This window comes from Engystomops pustulosus, chromosome 1 (assembly GCF_040894005.1).
Source record: "Engystomops pustulosus chromosome 1, aEngPut4.maternal, whole genome shotgun sequence".
Classification (NCBI taxonomy): Eukaryota; Metazoa; Chordata; class Amphibia; order Anura; family Leptodactylidae; genus Engystomops; species Engystomops pustulosus.
The window spans coordinates 31196388-31213831 of NC_092411.1; the positions used below are offsets into that span (position 1 = coordinate 31196388).

The 17444-nt window shown below is 42.6% G+C and overlaps 1 protein-coding gene across 2 annotated transcripts in view; it reads left to right on the forward strand.

Moving 5' to 3' along the window:
• The window catches only part of IPO11 (importin 11), a 315892-nt gene that overhangs the window by 21130 nt on the left and 277318 nt on the right, over window positions 1-17444 (forward strand). For both annotated transcript variants that reach the window (XM_072136983.1, XM_072136974.1), the window contains exons 4-5: window positions 5475-5547; window positions 7972-8175. In XM_072136983.1, coding sequence (XP_071993084.1) covers window positions 5475-5547; window positions 7972-8175 — 277 coding nt within the window. The remainder of the gene's footprint in view (window positions 1-5474; window positions 5548-7971; window positions 8176-17444) is intronic.

The following is a 17444-nucleotide window of genomic DNA, read 5'->3' on the forward strand; positions in this document are numbered from 1 at the left end:
CTGGTTTAGCTTGCTTGATTTCGATGGTAGGTTTCCTCTAATGGGCATCTACCACCAGGATGAAGGACTGTATGCAAATAAGCCTGAGCCGGAAGCTCCCATTTAACACCATCTCCCAGCGCTTACAACGCTGAGAGATGGGGACGGATGGGAGGAGCCGGCCTCATCGGGGATCGGAAGCTCCCTGTGCGCGGCTTCTGTGCCCCTGTAAACAAACAGAGGCTTGGAGCAAACGGACCGCGGCGCGGGACAGCGGCGGCGCCGGAGGAGGTAAGTAGATGTTTATTATGTTTAAATAGCCCACCCAGCCCGGCCCTCAGTAATTTTTAACAGCCAGATAACCCCTTTAAGGTAGATCTGATGGTAGCTTCCTCCAAACATCCTAAGCCCTAAACTTTTTCTGTAATACTTTAATTCCTCTTAAACTGATGTAAACTTTAACTAATATGCAAATTTTTGTTAGAGGCTACTGGGGCGTAGCTTTTGCTCCCACAGCCTGGAACGGTTACTCTACACCTCCATAGCCTTTGACGAAAAATAGTATATTTGTCAAACTTTAGATAAGGTATTGAAGTATTAAAGGATTAGACAAAGACAGTTTAGGGCTTAGGATGTTAGGAGGGACCTACCATCGGATCTAGCTTAATAGGTAGGTAATTTCTGATGGTTGGTTTCTTTTAATGAAATTTGCTTCAGAAATTATATGTGAGATGCTGGTGCGGGGCAGATAAGAGGTGTTGCGTATGTTATTAGGGGACATGAGCCACTTGGGGACTTGTTCTGTTCCGCACATTGGTGATGTGGTTTGCCAGTCTTAATAAATTGTCCTCGTTTATTATATATTTATGTGTAGTAGTATTCTGAATGTATCACCCAGGAGAATAGAAAGCTGTAGAGTCGTGTTTTGATAGATTCACTTTCAAGGTATCCAAGCTTTAATTCCGGATAAACCGCCTGTAATTGCTCATGTAGCGCTTTAATGAAAACCGGGTTGGCATTTGACAGTTCTCCAGCACAGAGAGTGATGGGCTTAGCTGTTAAACTAAAACCTTGCTGAAATCGGAAGAAAAAAAGCCAAAGCGTTTTGAGTCTGTGCGCAGTATTAGGGCGTTAAGTGGTTATTTAGATAATGTAACAGTAGGCGCTCGCGTAAAGGTAATTAGATTTGTTGTACAACTTTCTAGCAATCTCCACTGGGTCCTAACATAGTTTTAGAGGCAATTTGTACGCTGCGTTGGGTGTTTGTATCGCCTTTTATATTCATTTTATACCAGTGAAGTTATTATATCGGATGTGGAACTGCGCGCTAATTTTCGCGGCCCCAATCTTATTGACTTATGTGAACGATAATGGAGGTTATGATCCTTTTTTATGTGCGAAATCGAGAGCAGAAAACTATTTAAGAGGGATGTTGTAAATGAAAATAACTGGAAGGGCTTTGTCTTAATTTTCTCAGCACAGTTTTTCCTCGGCGGCTCCCTTGTTAGGCACATAGTGGGAGCATTATTTATTACGCCGGTGGCTTCTCGCAGATTGACAGTGACCCACATTTAACGTCAAGAAACCTATTGAAGAAAGTTGGCAAGTCATTAGACGTGAAGATAAGACGGGAAGAAGGGAACATTTGCAAAAGCAGAGATGTTTGATATGTCTGGACAGAAGCTCTAAGAGCCATTTGATGTAGTTGTCAATCCTTGTTCTTCTGATGCTTCACAAACTAAAGGAAAGTGAACAAGATGTATCTGAACAGAAGCGAAGACTCTCTTCCCCTCTGAAGTCGCCTCAGTACGGGCTTGTTGGTATGCCTACCTTGTCTAGTATTTGCAGTTCAAACAATAGATTCGGTTGCATTGTGTTTCTGTCTTGTGCGCTCCATTAGTATGAGAATGTTCCTTGAAGTTATGGAACTTCATGATGATTTTTGGGAGATATTTATACTTGTCACCACTCCTGACATGTCTGTTTTAGTAGATAGTTATATTTCCGCAAAAAAATAGCAATTTATGAATAATTTAAAACTTTGAATATCATTTATTGAAGGAATAACAGAGGTTCACTTTTATCAGCTTTTACACCCCCCTCATGTAAGATATTAAAAAAAATAAAAGTTACTATAACATGGCCACAGTTCTGGTGTCATTGTAGAGATACAATCAGGGAATGCCTGGAAAGCTGGATTTACTATAGTCTTCACCGGAAAATGGTTGGAGACTAAAGCAGAAAACTGGCATAGTTTGCGCCCGATCTACTAAGAGGTTGGAGCCGTTATGGGCGCTGGTGGGGGATATTTTAAGATGTTTTGAAATCCCATTTTAAAACCCCACCATTGTGTTTACAGTGAATTTTTTATCATCATGTTAAAGGTAAACTATCACCAAATGTAATCTCTACAAAGCACCTCCAGTGCTCTATAGAGGTTAAGAGCCATACTGCAGCAATGCCTTTATTATCTAGATTAGCAGGCACTTTAATAAAAATGATATTTATGTAAATGTGGCAGAAGTGCTTTGAAGGGAGTTACAAGAGCCCATTCGTGTTCTAACATCACAACCTCACAACAATCACTTTTTTTTAAAAACTTTTGAGATATAGAATAATCTATTTACCTATCCCTGTAGCCTATCCCTGAATTTGCTGTGTCCTGCTTATGGTTGTGCTGCTTTTGGTTGTGAGACCAAGAAACTGGATGGATTCTAACTCCTTGATGGGTAGGCCTGCTCCCTGCTTTCACTAGAGGAAGGGCTAAGTCATGTGATGCCCCTGTCCCTATCACACCTGTCCCAGTCTCTAATTGTACATGACTTATCTTCTCTCTCAACACCTTAGGTTCCCTTCCCCATCAGCTGACATTCGGTCACTATCTACACAGCAGAGCAGCTGTTAACTCTGATGATTATACAGCTAAACAGTGACTAAACACTTCCTGTCACTGCTGGTCTCTACTACTTATTCCATGCTCTCCATGTGATGGAAGCTGCCAGGCTAGTCACTGTACTCATGTGGAGCTCAGTAGATTTACATGTTGGAATTGTAGAGAGAACACATGGGATGTGAGGGCACCTTACTAACTCAATTTTAGGGAAAAGACGGATATCTCCACCCACTTTACTGCTGCTGAATTAGATTGTTGGCATGTAGCTCCAGAACTGAAAATGCCATAACTCAGGCAAGAAAAGGGTGAGCAGCACAATATGAGCATGGATCTGTTTGTTTTGAAAGTGAGATCATATTTTACAATTCAATAAAATTATTTATTAAATTAATTATTAGTCAGAGCTACACTTTTAAACATTTCTAGGGGGACGGAGAGAGGAAATGTTTTAAGCAATGATATTACAGAATAGTTATTTCAGGGCAGTACAATTATTTACATAGATGTCAGGAGAGGTGACGGGTCTTATATTAGATGCCCTTGTGTCAGTAACTATGGCTGCTTATTTTCAGTAATATGAAGTCATCTTGATCCCATTTCATTTCGGTTCCCGGTACACACGACCTTCTACTATTTCATAAAGTCTTCTTATTCCTTTAAACCTGTAACATTGAGACTCACTCACGGACCAAATTTATAATTGCAGCCATAAATTTTGAGCATTTCTCTTAGTGCTAAATTGGACCGGGACGCGTAATATCCATTTTACGGTCACGCTCAAATCGTTCTTCATTTTTCATGCTAAAATATTTTATTTAGTAAGAACCTTATTTCTCCGTTGCCGCTTTGGTAAACATTTCTTTTCAGTTTTTTTGTTTTACTGCAAGGCTTTATATACGGGAATGTATTCTTTAACTGTAAGTAGTAGCCGCAGCGATACTCCATAATATTGTCACGGACGTGGTACCATTCCTCATCTGGGTTGTGCATGGCATGATCATTAGTTCTGTGCCACTGGTGCCAGCAGTCTGTTGAGCAGTTTGGTAAATTAAGAAAGGATTGGCCAGGCATTGCTATAACTGTGTGTTGCCAAATCATCGGTAATCCATAGAGTGTTTAGTTAAAAGGGTTGTCCAGTGCGTGAAGTTAGCCCCTATCCACAGGAAAGAGTCTAATTTGCTGATTGTTGGGGTCCCAGTGACCTATTCATTGCTATGGCACTGACGGAGATAGCCGAGCACCAAAACATCCAGCTATTTCTGTCAGTTTTGTAGACATCTAATGGAGTGGCAGCCCACGTGTGCGATGGGCCACTCAATTATTTTGAGGTACGATGGGTCCGCTTCTCCGTGATCCACGGTGATCTCTCCACTAAAACCCCTACTGAACAGCAAGCTATCCTGTGAGTAGGATCTTACTTCTGGTGACTGGACAACCCCTTTATCCAAAGCTTTACATTCCACCAGTACTGTCCTCGTAAGCAGGTTGTTTGGCATCCATCACTGGGGCACAAAGTGTCTTAGAGTAAGACTAGACAGTCTTGTGCGCAGCCAGATTTATCAGAGTGTCTGCTGCAGGAGGATGGATCTCTGTAGACCACCCTGTGCGTCACCTGAGCCGGATTCCAGACCAAGCACGCTGCCAGCCAGGGAAGACAATGGGTGAGCACCGATCACCCCTTCATTTGCCTTAGGAAATCAGTTAAAAAATAGAACCTTCTCTTCATACCGCAACATGACCGCGTGTCATAGACCTATCACGGCCCCCAATACGGTCATGTACTTTGCACCTCCTATTAGTTGGTTTAATTTTTTGTGCACAGACTTATTCCTGCGAAGCCAGCTCACTTTGGCCTACGAGTGGTAAAAGTGTCTAAAACGGTCTTGATAAATGTGGCACAAGTCATTTAAGGGTCTATGCACACGTCCGGAAATGGTGACCTGCAAAACGGCAGCTAACTCATTGCCAACATAGACGTGTATTGTGCTGCTACGTAAACGATAGGTTAGGTCCTATTACTGCCCTGATTTGCGGTTTGTGCAGTCAGCTTTCTATGGAGCAGCGCTCACCCCCTTCTTTATTCTATGTAGAGCTACATAACGAAGCAGTTAGTTCAGGTAGGTGGGTCATGTGATAGATTTCTCTTAGGAAGGTGCGGTCTTTGCACATTAATATACAATATACACTTTTTACAATACAGGCAGTATGTACAAGATAGGTTCTGTAGGTTTGTTCTTAAGTTGAATTTGTATCCAAGTCGGAACTGTATATCTTATAATTGTAGATCCAGGCAATTTTTTGGGTTGTTTCTGTGACAATTGAATTTTAAAAATGTTGGATTGTTATAAGGACCAGGATTAACACTAAAGCTTCATTGCAAACACCTGTGATAACTGTTATAGCTGTTTATTGTAGCCTAAGGCTAAAGTACAGTAAATAACCAATTACAGAGGTCTGTTTGTAACTAGGGGTCATCTGTAAGTCGGGTGTTCTTAAGTTAGGGACCTCCTGTATTCTTAAAGATACCTCTTCTGTACTGTCGCCATTATATTGCCCTCATGTTTACACATCTAAATTTGTGTTTTTCTGCTCCTTTTATCAGTGCACTCTCAGAAGCGGAGAAGTCGACTTTGCGCGCAGGACTCATCACTAACTTCAATGAGCCAGTAAATCAGGTTAGTGTATATTTTAATACTGATGAGTAGCTCACACATTGCACTTGGATCCCTATGGGAGAGGACATGATATTTCCCCTATGTATTGTTAGCTCTCTGTTATTAGGAAGTGACTAATAATTTTCATTAGGCATTATTCAGACATTGCCTATTGCTAGGATAAGACATCACTTGATCAGCAGGGATCTGAGCCCGGGGAATTAAATGCCCACCACTCCGATTTAGTGATGTATCTCCTCATTAGCTTTATAGCACAACAAGGCTCCCAGCTGTCCAGGAAGCTGCGGAAGTTGGACCTCCCTCCACTGACCAAAAAGAGATGGGAAAACTTAGCTGTTAAACCATAACTTTAATAGTATTCATAATGTACTACTTAATTTATCTGAATGTCCTCAGTCAATCCAGCCCACTGGCAAGGGACACGAGCACCGAAACAATGTTCTACAGATGAGTTTGTTTTTTTAAAAGGATCTTTAAAGGGATTGTCCAGTATTTTTTTTCCTACTATGGTCCCCTTGAGGTGTATATATAACCAACTAGGTATACTCACCTCTCTCCATCACTCCGTTGCAGCATGTGCCCGCTACATCCTTTGGATGCAGTCTGTAGTGGCCGCATACAGGATGTGCTGTGCTGTAACAGAATGCCAGAGAGATGTGGACCAAGTTTATTATTTTTATTATTTTGGGGGGATGGGCTGGCTATATACTATAGTGGCTGGCAGACTATATACTGGGGGGTGGCACGGGCTGGCAGACTATATACTGAGGGGTGGCACGGGCTGGCAGGATATATACTGAGGGGTGGCACGGGCTGGCAGGCTATATACTGGGAGTGCAGGGGCGGCTGGCCTCTATATGCTGTGGGGGTCTGGCTGGCTATACACTGCAGGGGCTGGCAGGCTATATACTGGGGGGGGCTGGCTGGCTATATACTGTAGCGGCTGGTAGCCTATATACTGGGGGGAGGGCAGAGGCTGCAGGTTATATATGCGGGGGACCTGGAGCTGGCAGGCTATATACTGGGGGGGGGGCTGGCAGGCTATATAATGGGGGTCTGGCTATATACTGCATGGACTGGCAGGATATATGCTAGGGGGCAGGGGGCTGGCAGGCTATATACTGAGGGGCAGGGGCTGCAGGCTATATAGTGGGGGGCAGGGGCTGGCAGGCTATATACTGGGGGTGGCCGGGGCTGGCAGGCTATATACTGAGGGGCAGGGGCTGGCAGGCTATATACTGAGGGGCAGGGGCTGGCAGGCTATATACTGGGGGGGCAGGGGCTGGCAGGCTATATGCTGGGGGGGCAGGGGCTGGCAGGCTATATACTGGGGGTGGCCGGGGCCTTCAGGCTATATACTGGGGGTGGCCGGGGCTGGCAGGCTATATACTGAGGGGCAGGGGCTGGCAGGCTATATACTGGGGGGCAGGGGCTGGCAGGCTATATACTGGGGGGGCAGGGGCTGGCAGGCTATATAGTGGGGGGCAGGGGCTGGCAGGCTATATACTAGAGGGGCAGGGGCTGGCAGTCTATATACTGAGGGGCAGGGGCTGGCAGTCTATATACTGAGGGGCAGGGGCTGGCAGGCTATATACTGAGGGGCAGGGGCTGGCAGGCTACATACTGGGGGTGGCAGGGGCTGGCAGGCTATATACTGGGGGGGCAGGGGCTGGCAGGCTATATACTGAGGGGCAGGGGCTGGCAGGCTATATACTGAGGGGCAGGGGCTGGCAGGCTATATACTGGGGGTGGCAGGGGCTGGCTGGCTATATACTGAGGGTGGCAGGGGCTGGCAGGCTATATACTGAGGGGCAAGGGCTGGCAGGCTTTATACTGAGGGGCAGGGGCTGGCAGGCTATATACTGGGGGTGGCAGGGGCTGGCAGGCTATATACTGGGGGGCAGGGGCTGGCAGGCTATATACAGAGGGGCAGGGGCTGGCAGGCTATATACTGTGGGGGGCAGGGGCTGGCAGGCTATATACTGAGGGACAGGGGCTGGCAGGCTATATACTGAGGGGCAGGGGCTGGCAGGCTATATACTGAGGGGCAGGGGCTGGCAGGCTATATACTGAGGGGCAGGGGCTGGCAGGCTATATACTGAGGGGCAGGGGCTGGCAGGCTATATACTGAGGGGCAGGGGCTGGCAGGCTATATACTGAGGGGCTGGCAGGCTATATACTGAGGGACAGGGGCTGGCAGGCTATATACTGGGGGATATGGGCTGATCAGCTTTATACTGGCTGGAGGCTGTGACCAATGCATTTCCCAACCTCGGCTTATACTCGAGTCAATAGGTTTTCCCAGTCAAAATGGGCTTATACTCAAGTATATACAGTACATACAAGGGCTGAACAAAATAAAAGTAAAATTGGTGAGGGGTGAGTTTTTCGTCATCTGACTACTAATTTTCTAAATCTTTCTAGATTGCCACCCAGATTTCTGTCCTCATCGCTAAAGTTGCACGACTTGACTGTCCCAAGCAGTGGCCCGAACTGATCCCCACCCTGATAGAATCCATAAAAGTCCAAGATGAGCTGAGACAGCACCGAGCGCTACTCACCTTTTATCACGTGACCAAGACCCTGTCCTCTAAAAGGCTGGCGGCAGACAGGAAGCTCTTCCAAGATGTAAGTACCTGCCGTGCACTGCCGACAAGTAATAATCTGACTGGTTAAACTATAGTGTTACATCTGTATTCACCTCTCAAGTATAATGAGTGCTAAAATCTATACCAGTCTGCACAGCCGGCCTCCTCATCTATCCTCACACCACAGAGGGACTGAGATAAGACTGATCCACACAAAGGGATCATTCATCCCTGATCACAGGGGGGAAGGGGGTTGAATAGAAAATGACCTAATCTTAAAGAAACACTTCAGGATAAAGCTAGTACTACTGCATCGGAGGCTTATTCCACAGCATATATAGTAGTGCACCCCAGGAATTGTAATTATTGGGTCTCTATGTATATCATGGAATGTGGCCATACATTCCTACTCTATGAAGACCATGTGCCAACATTGCATACCAAATTTATGTTACAATCTATGTACAAATTTATGTGCACAGTCTTCTTTCCCGGAAGATTAAGTTATGTTGAATCTTTTCTATAAAGCTACTCAGCTCCTCCTGCTCTGTAACAACACCCCCCCCCCCCCGCACATAGAACAGTATGCAATCTACTCCACTCCTCCTTCTTTATAACATTCTGCCTGCACATAGAAAAGTATAAAATCTTACTCATCTCCTCCTGCTCTATAACATGCTGCCTGCAGATAGGATGTTGTGTGCAATCGGATCAGCTCCTACTTTATAACATGCTGTCTGCACATATATAACATGTATAACATAGATACTGTATAACATGCTGTATACAGATTTGACACTATACCAAATCTACTCAACTCCTCCTGCTCTATACCATGCTATATACAGATTTGACACTATGCCAAATCTACTCAACTCCTCCTGCTCTATACCATGCTGTATACAGATTTGACACTATGCCAAATCTACTCAACTCCTCCTGCTCTATACCATGCTGTATACAGATTTGACACTATGCCAAATCTACTCAACTCCTCCTGCTCTATACCATGCTATATACAGATTTGACACTATGCCAAATCTACTCAACTCCTCCTGCTCTATACCATGCTATATACAGATTTGACACTATGCCAAATCTACTCAACTCCTCCTGCTCTATAGCATGCTATATACAGATTTGAAACTATGCCAAATCTACTCAACTCCTCCTGCTCTATACCATGCTGTATACAGATTTGACACTATGCCAAATCTACTCAACTCCTCCTGCTCTATAACATGTTCTGGCTCAGTGATGTTTCCTGACCTTACAATTCATGTACCTGGGAAATAACATGGCAGGGAGGCTTTACCTATGGAGAAAATTTTAAAATTCTTTCTTTCCGGGAAGATGAAAGTGTTTTATTTGAGGATATCTCTTTTATACGTCCTTGCATCCAGATGGATTTATGTCACAATTTACAGTGTAGGAATGTGCTATAAAACCTGATGTAATGAAGCAATCAAAGACGAAAAACAAGCCCTTTCTTCTAAATCACAGAAGAGCAAGGTGACTTTAATTATACATTCCAGGACGCATTATTCCTCGTAATTCACAGTTTAGTCAAAGCAAATTTCATTGTGTGTGACCATGGCTGATGGTGATCCATCCCATTATGGAGAGCTGTTCACAGATGTCACGGTGTCACTGGTGACATCCCTACACTTAGGAAATGATCTCACACACTCTGTATTACTATCAGTTTTATTGTCTAATAGCTCATTTTTGGGTGACTTGACAAGTTGAAATATTGTTGTGTCCTAATAATTTTTGAGCGTAGCTTCAAGGTCACAGTTTTGAAGATATGAGATTGATCTAGCACTTAAGGTACTTATGAACATCCTAAAAAATGGGTAAAAGGGGTTTTTGTGATGCGTGTGTAAGTGTGGGGGGCAGGATATTAGGTAATTTAAGAAAAATCAAAAGTCCTGCCCCGCTTTCTTGATATGTAAAGTGAAGCCTCTGGTCTTTTATTTCATCAGCCAGAGATTCCTGTCGATATAATAGCCGCAATTCCAGGGTCATGTGATCTCTGTATGTCCATGAACAATCGCCCTGCCAGGACTGTGAGCTTATATTCATGAATACTATCGTAAGGTATTGGCAGGGCGATTGTTCATGGAAAGTTTGAGGTCACATGACCCCCAATTTGTGCCTATTATATGGACAGGAATGTCTGATCACGGGACTTGAAGTCCTTCTGTGGAGCATGGCCACCATCTTTTTTACACCGTCCAGGGCGAGCAGGGATAAAAAAAGGTAATAACCTTTCAAAAAACTATTAGCCAGGAAGGACATGTAATAATGATACACAGGAGGTTTTTTTATGTTCAGTGGCCGGACAACCCCTTTAAGCTCTGTTATCACTGCCATCAGATGCTCTCTTCAGTGCCTCAGTCAAGAATCTTGAGAGATTTCATAGAAATCTGTTTGGAATCGGACCGATCTCCTTCTATGTTAATAAGGTCCATTATACAACAAAGTTTTTTGTGTTATTGATCCAGCAGATGTCTTTAACTTTTATTAAATGAAAACTATATTGGTAGCATGACCCGGACCTTATTTATCTATGTAATCCCTGAGGACACCCGACTTACATGCGACCCCTAGTTACAGACGGATCTGCCCACTGTGCCTTCTGGTGATGTAGGTAATTTACTGAACTTTACTCCCAGGCTGCAATGCTCAACTGTAAAGTTTCTGTAAGGAAGTATTTTTGCTTATCCTTGTTCCACTGTCAACCTCAAATTTTTGAAATCCAATTGACCAAAAAATAATTTGTCTAGTGTTAAACTTAACTATACCTGTTCTGACCTACACATGACACTTGGTTACTACGACAGCCTCTGGTAATACGAAGACCCGAGGCTGTCTTATTTGAACACATTCATTAGAATGTGCGATTTGCACATTGTAATATATGATGTGGTAAATCCCATATACTGCCATACTGTAGTATGGTAGTATATGGTAGGATTTATCAGACAACCAAGGGTTAAAGTACCATAGGAGGTCTGAAAAATAGTAAAAATACACAAAATGAAAAAAAAAAAAAAAAAACACCCCTCCTTTTCCTGGAACTGAAAAAATCAGAAAAAAATTATTGGTTTTCGCTGCGTCCCAAAACGTCCGTTTTTTTTAAATATAATAATGGTTGTTCCCGAATTTTAACCCTGCAAAGGAAAAATTGCGCCCAAAGTCGAAAAATGCCACTTTTTTGCCATTTTGAAACATATAAAAAAAATTCAATAATCAAAAGACCGTACAGTCCTTAAACTTGCAGCTTTGAAAACATCATAATGAATCGCAAACAACTACAGTATGAAAAAGTTATTAGCGTAAGAAGAATTTTTATTTTCTACAGGAGGTTTTAATTTTTGTAAATGTATGAAAACATTATAAAACCTATATAAATTTGCTATCCCCATGATCGTACCGACCCAAAGAATAACATAGACATGTCATTTGGGGCGCACAAGAAAATGGTGCAAGTGCGTTTTTTTTTTGATTTATCATCAGTCTCTTAGAGCAGAACTGTTCTAGTTGCCCATGGCAACCAATTAGAGCTCAGCTTTCATTTTTCTGCCGCTAATTATACAATTAGAGCTGAGCTCTGATTGGTTTCCATAGGCAACCAGAACAGTTTTACCCCAGATACTTGATGATAAATCTCCCCCATTGTCTTTTTCAGATACAGATTTATATTTCTTGCAGAAGATGTGAATCGCTACCAGCTGGCACCGCGTATCCTATTCCTTGTGGTGCAGTCAGCACCGCCCTTAGCAGAATACAATTTGCACGTTTTTTTCCTTAATTTACTTAAATGTATTTACAGTTTATCACATAAAAATGACTGTGAACGGGCTGTCGTCTCCAATCTTTGCTTTCAGCCGCATGTGAAGAGGCCCTCAAGGATGTGGAGCGGCTTCAGATTCATTTGTGGAGAAAGCCGAGTTGAGTAGGGATTTCACAGGTCAGCGTTCTCAACATGTGTGAAAGCGCGATAACGTAATACACGTGTTCTTAGAGTTTTCCCGGGAAGAAGCCTCCTCACAGAAGAGAGATATGTTGTCCTCACTTTCTCGCTTCACCATATAATAATTAGTGTTGATGTTCCTGTCTATAGTGTCTATATCTACAATGTAATGCTGTGTATGGAGCAGGGAAAACAACTCCCATTACCGCCATCAGATCCCCTGATCCAGGCTCATTACATTGTAAGCTTTAAAGGAAACCTTCCATCAGGATCTTGGATTGTAAACCAAATACACTTACATTCTGGTGTGTGCCCCCTTTATTAGGATCTTCTCTTTTTTTTAACTTCTTGTGCCCCCGGTTTTTAGAAAATATACTTTAAAAACTATGCAAATGAGCCTGAGGGGCTCCAGGCTCCATTAACTTCTATGGAGCCTGGAGTCCCTGAGGCTCATTTTAGAGCCTTTTTTTTTTGTTGCAAAAACAAGGGAATTAAAAGCTTATAGAAGACTGGATCTTGACCAAGGGGGCACACACCAGCATGTAAGTGTACTTGGTTTATAATTCATAATCCTGATGGTAGATGTCCTTTAAAGGAAACCTTCCATGAGGAATCTACCATCAGAAGTAGAGCTGACCGGCCTCTTCCCTAATCTGTAATTTAATAATCCTGGAACCAAACTTAACTTGTTGAATACTTTACTTCAGTAATATGTAAATTAACTGCAGAGGCTACTGGGGCGTGGACTAGCCTTTTACACCCAGTCCCCGGCCAGGCTACACCACGCCCCAGTAACCTCTAAATCTCGACATATTCCTCATCACAATGATGCAAAAGACTAGTGTGGACGAGCTCTGCACTGTCAAAGCCGGTGACACATTAAATAATTCCCCCCATGGTCTCTACATGCGTGTTATATAAGTCCTTTTTGCACATACTTCATGCAGATAGCATGTGTATCATTGTAGGGTGCACATTTCAAACAACTATAATTTCTGAACAAGACAGAAACACAGTTCTGGTGTCATTTTAAAGAAGAGAATCTTCCCTTTTATACGGATCAAGGTGCCACATTATAGTTATATAAACTATAAAGGGTGGTGCCATTTTCAAATACAACAACGTAACTTTAACAGCAGATGTCTCTGCGTCTGTGGCACCCAGAAACACAATCCTGGTGTTACATTAAAGGGGAGATTCTGTTTTTCTAGGTGCCACGGTTCTGAAATTATATTTGTTTAAAGTGTCCCTCCCCCCACCAGGCTTTCAAATGAAAGCAGAATGGAGATGGAGCTGCAGGGGGACAGAGCTAACAGTTAGCAGAAGTACATGCACCCCCTGCAACTGTAGCTGAACCTAGGGCAGGGTAACGGATTAATACCGCGCATATTTTTTAACATATTTTGATAAACTTATTATTAAATCATTTTAAAAATTGTATGGGACAAAAAAAAAAATAACAAAAAAAAAGTCTTTCCTATTTTTAGTCATTTGTCTGCTAATTCTATAAATAAAAAGAACATGTCATATATAGGACTGACCAATCAAGTGTCACATGTCATGAAAAAAAACAATGTCAAGTTTTTTTTTAATGATATGTAAAGCTTTTCCAAAGAAGAGCAGAACAGAACTACAGGAATTGTTCTGGACATTCCGGTACCAATGACCCGCGGTCTTGAATGTGTTAAAGACCTGAATCCTTTTTATGCTCCTTTGCATCTTTTCTATTTTATGATTTAGGTTTTTTCTATCTTTATCTCCTTTTACTGAGCTGCGAGCTGCACTCTTTGGATTGGAGAGATGCTACAGAGAAAACCTCTTTACAGCGCTATTTCTACAGCTCACATATGGATTCATCCTTTTCAGAAATGTTACATAACAACCCTCTTCTTTTCCCGGTTTTAATTGGCCTCATTTGCATGTAATTATAGGAGCGGGGTAAACACTGTAGGTTCCGAGCTTCCCGCTGCACATGATGCCATATCTTTCTGTATATCCCACTCTATGTGAAGTATATACATAAGCTGTGGCGGAGAGGTCTTGCATATTCCTATTGACTCATCTTGTACATCCGTCTTCTGGAGACATCGCTCCCGGAATTCCAACAGTAACGTTGTTTGCTTTGCCTCCCACTTGTTTGGCATATGCTGTCATTTTCTGATGGTTTGCAGAATGTTGGAATCCTAGTGTATTCAATATGTAGTTAAAAATAATGAATATTGCCCAGAAATATCCCAATTTTTCTCCTGCTAGGTAACATCTGGTATTCTCTGACTTGTCATCTGATCCACTGTAATGACTCTGCTCCGTGGGTCCTAAGCTCATTGATATTGTGTCAAGTAGGAAATCATCTTATCATTGCTATCTATAGGGTAAAAGGACAGTAGAACTTGCCTCTTCTGTCTTATTTGTCCCATTAAGGTCTTAAAGGGAGTCTACTAGCTCCAAAATGTTAAATTTCTACAAGATGGCAGAATGTCGGAAAGGCAAGTCGGAAAACCTTTTGCAGTGCCCTACACATTACACAATTCTGCTTTGGGGGTAATTTGGGAGCTTCTGGACTCATTTTGAAGGGACCAGTCCTTCTCTCTAATCATTGGTTGCCACCTGGTCCCTCCCCTTCCTCTTCAGTTTGCCCACTCACAGGCTGACCAGTATGTCTGGGCAAAGATAAATTATTCTAAAAAAAAATCTACCTTCAAAATCAGGCATGATAAACCAAGGACATATACTAATAAATCCAGGCACTATGACTGTATCTGTTTTCTTATATTTGTTATCCATGGCCTCCTTCCTTCTAAAATCGATCAATGAACCTAAAAAGCCCTAGGGCGATACCAGTCTTTCCATGCTGTAGATTCAGAGACTGTTACACTGAGCAAAATATGTCTCCCCTTTCCCTTCTCTCTCCCTGCTTACTCTCCCTATTTAATCTAGCGGCAGCAGGCAGTGCATAGTGCAGGGGTAGGGAGAGACCTGCTGTGCTCATTATAACAGCCTGTGAAGCTACAGCACTGAGGCTCTGGGAACTACCCGAGTATCTTTACAGGCTCATTAGCATAATTTAAAAAGTTGATTTTAGAAGAAAGCAGGCCAACAAATATATCCATTAATTTTTAGTTTCCGTTACGCTACCCTACAGTGGTGACTGTAACAGAAAGCTCAAATTCAGCCAGCTCTCTCTTTCCTGATTATACTTTTTTTAATATTTTACTGAATTTAATGGCAAGTTACGATAAAGAAATCCCAAAGGTTCAAGCATTGTTATGTTGGTGAACGATATAGAGTACAAGATGGCCGCCCTCCCCAGTGGTCTATGAGTGACAGATCCGATTTCACGTCTTGAAGGGCATTGTATCATTTACTTTCCTTTCTAGGCGGCTTATTTGCCTTGCGTCGTATAGATTGCTTGTCAGGTAAAAAGCATCCATTATATAGGAAAACTCTGTAATGGGGATCCTGACAAGTGAAAAAACAAGATCATTCATTAATTTGTCACTCGCTTAAATAATTGAAGCCGAACGCGGCGCAGTATAAACTTTTTACCGCATATTAAATATTCTATTCAGCGGCTTTTAAATGAGTTTTGAAATTGTTTTCCGTGACTTGACGGCGAATTCAAGTTCCGCGTAAATTCCAATCATTCTATAAAGGTGTCGAAAGCAACAGAACTAAACCCTCGACCAGCCGCCTCCCCGTATCCCTAATATCCTTACTATTAAGTAGTTGGCTTTTACCTTTATTATTATTTTTTTTTTTTAGCCAGGAAGTTATTTTCTAGTCCTGCGGTGACGGTCCCAAGCTAGTTTGGGAGTACAGAATCAATTTCTCTTGTAATGAATATATTTCTTCCCCCATGGATCCAGTTGCTATGGCAAATCAAAATCCGTGTGTTCTTAAAGTGTTACCTGCTGCATACTATGTCCCCACACTTTGTAATATATCTGTAAGACTCGGGTAATGGAAGTCTAGGCCTGGGAGTGACATTTTTCAGATGCAGTAGCTATACCAAATGCTTGTAACACCAGGAGCTGATTTGATTTAAAGGGGTTGGCCACTTTACCTCATGACTTGTGTGTGTAAGTGTAAGGATATTAGGAAATTTACTAATAAACATCTAGTAATAGTTCAACATCACATTTTATAAATATAAAATAAAGCACCCAATTCAGTAATGTCATCAGCTGCTATTCCTGTCCATAAAATGGCTGCAGATGGAAGGTCATGCGATCTCTAACTGTCCATGACCCGTATACCTTTTAGGGTTTTAACTTTCTTGAATACAAGCTCAAGGTCCTGGAAGGTAGATTGATCATATACAGTTGGAGATCACATAACCCACCATCTACTGCCATTTTATGGAGTGGAATGGCAGCTTATGAGGTAAAAAACATTCATGAACTATTTTTTTTTATTGTACATATTGAGAAAGCGGGGCAGAACATTTAAAGGTGTTGGACACTTTACCTCTTGTATTTTGTAATGTGTGTGTTAATGTGGGGGGTAGGATAGTTGGTACCGTATATACTCGTGTATAAGCCGAGTTTTTCAGCACAAAAAATGTGCTGAAAAACTTCACTTCGGCTTATACACGAGTCAATTAAAAAAAAATAAATGTTAATACTCACCCTCCAGTGCCCGGATCCACCGGCGGCGGCTCCCGAAGTTCAGCACATTAAATAAATAAACTTAATTCTCACCTTTTTTTAAATGTGCTCAACATACATGGGGGCAGGCTGGCTGTATACCTGAGGGGGCAGGCTGGCTGTATACCTGAGGGGGCAGGCTGGCTGTATACCTGAGGGGGCAGGCTGGCTGTATACCTGAGGGGGCAGGCTGGCTGTATACATGAGGGGGGGCAGTCTGTATACCACTTGGGGCTGGCTGTATACTACACCCTCGGCTTATACTCGAGTCAATAGGTTCCCCAGTTTTTGGTGGTAAAATTAGGGGTCTCGGCTTATACTCGGGTCGGCTTATACTCGAGTATATACGGTAATTTACCAGTATACATTTATCATACTGCTTGAAGTGAAGCCTCCTGTCTTTTACCTCATCTGCCAGACATTCCTGACCATAAAATGGCTGCTCTCCATGAACAATCGCCTTGCCAGGACCTTGACCTAAGAGTACAAGGCTGTGTGCTCTGCTGAAATATAGGATTAGTCCTATATTTTGCAGTGCGGCCGCCTGACTCGATGGTGGTGTGATGACACGCCGTGAGCTCACCACAACGTTACTGTGAAGTTTATGGGGGACATGATCGGGTCACAAGCAAGCGACCTTATATTCATTAATGATATTATAAGATCTTTGCAGGGCAATTACTC